The sequence below is a fragment of the Trematomus bernacchii genome, unplaced genomic scaffold (assembly GCF_902827165.1).
Source record: "Trematomus bernacchii unplaced genomic scaffold, fTreBer1.1, whole genome shotgun sequence".
Lineage (NCBI taxonomy): Eukaryota > Metazoa > Chordata > Actinopteri > Perciformes > Nototheniidae > Trematomus > Trematomus bernacchii.
This window is the reverse complement of record NW_022988043.1, coordinates 13,789,521-13,797,338: the sequence shown is the minus strand read 5'-3', so window position 1 is coordinate 13,797,338 and position 7,818 is coordinate 13,789,521. Positions and strand designations below refer to the sequence as shown.

The window sequence follows — 7,818 nt, the reverse complement described above, 5'->3', positions numbered from 1 at the left end:
TCCCCATTATTTTCGTTTTTATTTATTTTATAAATTCAGGTCCCAAATGTGTGTATGGCCCTTCAGTAAAGAATGGTAAACCTGCGGGTCTGGTCCAATGGGCAGCATCACATCCTGTCTGACTGAACTGGGTGTACACTTTGAGTCGAGGCGGGGAGAGGGAACCACAGCGGACACTACAGCTCACACTGGTTTGATCCCCACGAAGTTTATGGAGAACAATGTCTCGCGGAATTATTTGGATCTTTTACCTGTGATGTTCTGGAGAAACTTTTATTGGACGATGTTTTCGCTGCTTTTGGGAGGTTTTCCATGTATGAAGTAGATGTTTTTTTCTTCCCATATAGGCCACATCTTCTTATCTCACTGCCTCCAATATTTATACCGTAGCTGGTAATTAACATAATATTGCATTCCTGTTAATTTCAACCGAAGGAAGGACAACACGGACTCCGGATTGCCACCCAAACGCAATTTTTTTTGGCATTTTGTGAATGCAGCTGTAATCACCAAGGGGAGCCTCAAGTGTTTAAATGGGTCCATCAAGAGAACGAGACAATCAAGCTCCTTTATTCCTCGAGATCAGCTGCAGTTTCTGCACATTGTCTGTTATGAATAGACCGATCTCCAATTGAGCCTCTTCACTTTGGAGATTTTTCGATTTTCGATTATACAGCTATTGAAATTAGGATGTGCCGCTTTTTCTCCTCCCTTAGCTTGGTGGCTCGGTTGCCTTTTCTTGATTGCCAGATGAAATTGACACTCGGGTTGCCACTTATCACGCGAAGCATTTCAATCCACCGCTAATTGCAGATATAGTGCCATCCTTTCTTTTCACTGCGTTTGATTGCATGGGAATACAGCCTCCTTTTGCGCACGAGAGGAATGATCGATCACATATATAGGTTTTTTCTTCTTCTAATTGCTTCAAAATCTTTTTTGTTGCCAGGGTTTAAATGCAGGAGAAACTGTTATTCGTTGTTTTGGACCGGATATAGTGTGGGTTGGGGCAGAGATGCGTAATGCGCAGAGCAAGCTCCATCTTCTCTCCAAATAGGCAGCGTTCAAGACCCGAAAATGGTGAGTCACAAACATCTGGACGAGTTTGCTTTGCAGGTTTTCACTTCTTTGTCTTTCAATCTGTGTACGGTTCTTTCATTCCTCTTTCCCCTGAACCTTTTTACACGCGGTTACCCTCCGCAGGACTTTGGATTTGGCAGAGGTTCAGGTTTAATCATGTTAGACTAAAGGCTGCATGCTTGCATTATCGGGAAAGTGGCCACTGAAAATCAGTGTATTTACTCCAATTTGCGGATTAGGGTTCACATAATGCAACATTTTAAGAATAAATATTGTTGGCATAATATATATTTTAAACTTCAACATGTTGATTTCTCCAAGCGCATGCGTGGATGTGTGCACAAATAATTTAACAGAAAACGCATATAATAAATATTTATAATATTCATTGGATAAAAAAACCCTGTAACCTGTGGAAATACAATAATTATTTTGTATTAGGCTATACGATAGTGTATTTTTTTTCCACCACTTGGTCTTTATGCTATTAGGTCTGAAATAGTTAATGTTATTTATTGCAGGGACACTACGAGCACAGCTACTTAGCACAGGCCTAATATAATATATTTGTTTTAGTTGTCAAGAGACGATAAAATGTACTCGTCTCTTTCGTCTTTTTTGACTCAGTCTAAGTCGGAGGTGAAGAAGGAGTCCGGGGAGTGCAGTCCGTCGGAGGCCGCCTGCCTCTGCTCTCCTCCGGCGGCCAAGAACCAGTGCGCCAGCTGCGGCATGGAGATCCATGACCGGTACCTGCTGAAGGTGAGAAATAAGAGAAGAATCAGAAGACATTTTTTATGTGTGAAGCTTTGAGAGATTTAAGCTAAATGTTCCTCTCTTAATTTGGTTTGTAGCTTTTCTTTTGTTCTTTCTTTTTTTCTTTACTCAGGTTGATCTCAACAAAAGCGCAACAATAGGCTACTCAAAATATGCAAATGGCTCGATCATTTTACTCAAGCGTTATGCATTTATTTCTTCTGAGGTCACTTGCTTTCTTTTGTAAATCTGTAAACGAAACCCACAGTTTAGTTTTTATAAAATAAAATGTATGGTACGATTATCGGCATCACACACAGGCAGGCGTGCGTAACTTTTTAATCTCCACAGGTCGACAACCTGAACTGGCACTTGGGATGTTTGGAGTGTTCCGTGTGCAGAGCGTCTCTGCGCCAACACAACAGCTGCTACGTTAAAAACAAAGAAATCTACTGCAAACTGGATTATCTCAGGTATAAAAAAGAAAACTGTTTACTGATTGTAGCGCGAGCTTTATGTAAACATTACGATTTTACAGGCTTTTATTGTAAGATAATCGGTAAAGTTCATTTTTAATCAAATGCCATTTTAAATCAAGGCAAACTGTTGAGTGTAATAATAACTTAATTCACTGAAGTCACTGCATATAAAGAAATGTATCATATTATTGTAATAGGCCTCAATATATTCTTATTCAATTTATTTTTAACGTGGTTCAATTCATTAGTGCTTTTAATTTATTCAGTTTTTTTCCGTTCGTTTTTTAACAATGTGTTTTTAACGTATCCTCGAAAAAGTATATGTAGCTATTAGCTATGGTTCATACGTGTCGTTTCGAAGCATTTTTTTTCTTCCGGCAAATGTCTTAAATGTATATTGATATTAGAAAATTAAATAAAATAACGATCTCTGATAGCCTACTGAGTTTTAGAACAACTTCCATTGAATCCTCACAAATCTGTAAATGCTCTCTGTGACCAATTGGTTTTAGTAGGCCTGTGATGCCTGAAGATCGTCCTTACTTTTGTTTTCATATTGATAAAAAGCTATAGACAAAACAAATGTGCATATAAACACATCATGATTTTGGAAATGATAATCTTTTCTATGCAGGATTGTAAGTGCTCCTATACCTTGGTGTTTATAAAAACGTTTTTTTTAACTAATAGATTTGATCTAATTTGTTTTATTATTCTGGGTGTTTTTACAGCTGATCTTTATAAACATCAACTTTTGGAATCAAGTATAACACACACTGGGTCATGAAAAATATGTTCTGCATGGCTACAGGCTTTTGGTTGATAAGATCTTACATAATATATCCCAGAAAACCAAGATCATAGTTTTAACACTGATTGTTAGACTCTAATATCAAGAAAGACAACCATCCATTTAAATGCATTACCAACTAAGCAAAGTGGACTTCCTGTCCTTGAGTTTTGATAATTTGATAGTAGCAAAATGGTTTAGAATGTTGCCCCACTAATATACAACATTATTTGCTAGCTTTGTGGCCCTGTTTCACAGAGGGACCCTGCGTCAACATATATTTGTAGGACCTTTATGTTCTGCATGTTGCATATTCTTTAATTAAGTTGACTTCAATCACACATCACAAACGACACTGTGACTGAACTGAGTGTCATACTTGAATACTCAGTCCTCTTCATAGAACTTAACAAATAGTGACTACAGTATAGAATGAATGCATGATTGCAGACAAAGAAACCTAATTTATTAAGAAGTATGGACAGATTAAGAGGCATATCTAAAAACTGAAAGGGTTTGGTTTTTTGCAGATTTGTTTGCAATTAGTTTGCAGGACTTAACATTTTCATTGCCATATCTACACTGTAGCATCTGTGCATATGACAATAAAGCCCTTGAACCTTGAACCTTGAGATACTCAACATCCATACTTTAAGCTGAGCTCTGTAACCTATAGCCGACCTTCACCTGTCTGTTTCCTTCTTCCTCACAGTAGGTTCGGCACTAAGTGTGCCCAGTGTGGCCGGCAGGTGTTTGCCAGTGACTGGGTGCGGAGGGCCCGGGGCAGCGTGTACCACCTTGCCTGTTTTGCATGTTTCTCCTGCAAGAGGCAGCTGTCGACAGGGGAGGAGTTTGGCCTGGTGGAGGGCAGGGTGCTCTGCCGCAGCCACTACGACGTCATGCTGGACAACCTACGGAGGGCTGCAGAAAACGGTAACAATCATATTAAACATGCTCATGTATTTCTGATGGCCTCAGTCTGGATTACCAGAAAAATATTTAGGAGTCAAGACAGGGAACAAAATAATAACTCTTGATCTCTTGAGCTCCGAGGTTTCTACTCAAGAAGCCTTTTTCCACCCTGGATGACATCATCACAAATATTTTAACACAACCAACTTTAAATTATAGATTCAAAATGGTCTTATTTTCAACACAACATACCTGTTTGGTCTTTGTTAACTGGAAGATAAAGTGTCTCATTCCAACATGAGATGAAATGGTTGAGGTTAACTTAGCTTTGAAAAGAGGAAAGATTTAAGAATGTTTTCCAAAAGTAATCACAGTCAGAAGACAATAAGCTGTGCTTTTAGAGAGGAGTATGTGGGCGTAATGGTATAAATTATTTGGACTGTGCGGTGGTTGGCAAGAAAACATCTTAATTGTGTTACATTGGTTGTTTAAATAAAGGTATCACTCTGCTGTTTTGTGTAACCTCACGATGACTGAAATGTACTTGTGGGTAAAGTGACAGACCTGTGTTGATTGTGATCTCTTAAAGGCACAGGACTGACTCTGGAGGGAGCGCTGCCCTCTGACCAGGACTGCCAACCAAAGCCAGCCAAGAGGGCGCGGACATCCTTCACTGCTGAGCAGCTGCAGGTGTGTGTGTTCAGTAACTGTCAGTGAAACGCCTGTATGTATGTGTGTGTGGGGCATCATGACTGTGTGTCCTTTCAGGTGATGCAGTCTCAGTTTGCTCAGGACAACAACCCTGATGCTCAGACTCTACAGAAACTTGCAGAAATGACGGGACTGAGTAGACGAGTCATACAGGTAGGAAACATTTAACATAGAAATACACCATAATGATATTTTAATAGTTTTTAGAGCAATGGTTCCAACCCGGGGAAAAGGACTAGACTGGTTGTGAGAATTGAATAGGTTGAGAATGAAGAACAGTACAGGATTATCTCTTCAGGACTAACAAGACAAACTAAACCTTTTGAAAAGGGAAAAATCACTCAGATTATCACAGTTTGTACACACACAAACCATTGTGAGGTTTCCCAATACTCTAAACATTGCTTTGAACACTCAATACATAACATTATATCTAATATATGCATTATCTGCCACTCACATACTTATTTTTTAAGGCAGATAAAGATGACGGCATTTCTTTTTCTAAATGGATGTTCACACTCTTTGAAGATCATTTGAGATTTCAGACAAATACCCACAGAAATGTAAAGTTCCCCCAGAGTTCATAATCTTTAAAATCTCGACTAGCGGTTCCCAAATGTTCTCACTTTAATGAACGGATGTTTATCTGTGATTTAGTTCACTTCTGAAACTGCTTGATTTAAAGGGTTTTCAGAATCCAACTAGGTAAAGTATCCAATATTTCATAAGAAAACTACTCAGATGTGGATGGAAACCAATGATTTTGGCAATTTTAAAAATGTTTAATGAAACCCTCACCAATTCTATTGTTTTGTTCTTTGTACGTCAAAGTAAGGCAGGTTTCATTTTATGCTTTAAAATATCAAACCATTAATCTGATGGGTAAAGTCCTCTACCACAGACAAACAAAGCAAATGGGGTCTTGTGAGAAGACTCAAACCCTGTTTTGATACTGTTTGTTGCTGGGTTTATTTCCCTTCTGCTTGCTTCTTGTTTACATTGTCTGTATTATTTCACCAGGTGTGGTTTCAGAACTGCCGTGCACGACACAAAAAGCTGCCGCCTCTGAGTGGCTTCTGTCAGGGCGCTCCGATGACCCGGATGCCTCCATCGCTGCCGGACGACATCCACTACTCACCGTTCAGCAGCCCGGACCGACCACATCTACTCGCTCTGCACGGATACCTGGACGGTGAGTTAGGGACTCTATGTCAGTGCCACTTGTGAAGTTTGTTATTGTTGAAGAAAGAAGACAATCATTTGTTTAAAAAAAACAGTACATTCTGCAATATTTTTTAATTAATAATCTGCTGTTCTTTGTACAAATTTGAGGTCCTTTTATCTGTTTTTCATGAAATTTCCTATTTCTATTGCAATACATTTCAGATTGAAATATTGTCCTTATTAACTCACCCTGCATTTAAATGTTTGCTGTAGTTACAAATAACAGATTTGAATCTTATTTAAGAGACACATAATTAGTTTATAATACCCAGTTAAACATTTAATTACCCTTCCACATACGTGTTCATTATAATTCAATACAATATCATGGAGCGGTAAAACAATCACTGGAACCATTTTCTGCATCATGAGTCATTTTGCTTTAATACATTTTACATATCATTTTTTTAAGTTAATTTTGTTGGATTTATAATTTCATTTCATTTCATTTTTATTTGTTCCGCTCATGGTACACAAAACCCAATGTACAATAATTGCCAACAAAACATGTACAAGCACACCATTGAGCGAAAAGGAGCAGGGAGAAGAAAACAAATCTTATATTACCTGCCCCTTCCTAAAGAAATATAGAAATAGATGGTCTGTCCTTCATATTTTCTTGTTCACAGCCAAACATAACAGTATCTTAGGATACTAAGAGAAACACAAAAAATACTTATTTCCCACTTGACGGTTAACGGAAAGAAACAAAACAACAACAAAAAACAACAACACCAAAACATCACATGTATAAGGAAAAGGAAAAGTGCAACACCCTCATCTGAGTCCTACTGGAGAAGAAGGTGGAAAGCAGCGCATAATAATAATAATAATAATAATAATAATAATAATAATAATAATAATAATAATAATAATAATAATAATAATAATAATTATAATAATTATAATAACATTATTAATAATAATAATAATAATAGTAACAATAACAATAACAATAATGAAGAATCTTATGCAGTATCGTTACTTTTTCTATTGTAAAATGTCTCAATGCTTCTACCAACATTGACAATATGTTTATTAAAGCTGTGATTAAAAGGTTAGGATTCAATAAAGATCACTAGAACTGTAAAGAGTTTTTTTATTGGGGGAGTTGAAAGAATTTCCACAAGACATGTTGGACCTGTTGAAGGCCCGAGTTCGAAACACAGCATTATAGTTTTAAAAATGTGCATTCTGAATATATTAATGACTTAGAATAAAAATGTGCCCCTGTTTCTTCACTTGTGATGTAGAGTATTTGAACCCGTGGCTCCACAAACTAATGTTGCTCCTCTGGTCTTCTCCTTGCAGCTCATCCCTTCTCCGTCCTCGCTGCCCCGGGCCACCTGAGCCATCCCTCCATGTCTTTACCACAGCTCCCCATCAGCCGCTAACCTTCAGCATCTCCTTTTTGTTGTTGCGTCATCACCACTCTATTGTTGTGAAAAGAATCCTTTGGGACGTCCTGTCAGTAATCTGCTCTGATCCCCCCGGGCATGCAGGACCTCAGCGGTCTGTTTTCAATCATTTGGATTCGCTGTGAGACTGCTGACATGAACTTTGAAGTCTTGGAAAGACAGCAGACTGTGGAGAAATGTTCGGCCTGAATGTCAACATGGGAGTTTTTTAAATTTTGAGAAGACCACTTTTATTCAAATCTTTCCTCTTTTTGATGGGACACAAAACATTGCATCAGGTCAGGATTGTTTTCCTTTTGTTTACCCACTCGTACAAAGTATTTTTATTTTGTTGCTGCAATATGAAAAGAGTGTTGTAGTATTACAGTAAAACCTCAGCATTTGTTTTGTGTATTGGTGATGAGCACATTTGCAGCTTTATTGTTGTTTGTTGTTGTAGTGTTGTCAA

The 7,818-nt window shown here is 38.0% G+C and overlaps 1 protein-coding gene across 1 annotated transcript; it reads left to right on the top strand.

The window, feature by feature from the left end:
• The first annotated feature begins 1,012 nt into the window (after nucleotides 1-1,012).
• Nucleotides 1,013-7,818, top strand: si:ch211-236k19.2 (LIM/homeobox protein Lhx6). The gene is made up of 8 exons (XM_034118455.1): nucleotides 1,013-1,080; nucleotides 1,708-1,839; nucleotides 2,185-2,306; nucleotides 3,815-4,035; nucleotides 4,604-4,704; nucleotides 4,783-4,878; nucleotides 5,749-5,920; nucleotides 7,264-7,818. The coding sequence occupies exons 1-8, from the start codon at nucleotides 1,078-1,080 to the stop codon at nucleotides 7,344-7,346; spliced, it is 930 nt and encodes a 309-aa protein (XP_033974346.1). The 5' UTR covers nucleotides 1,013-1,077; the 3' UTR covers nucleotides 7,347-7,818.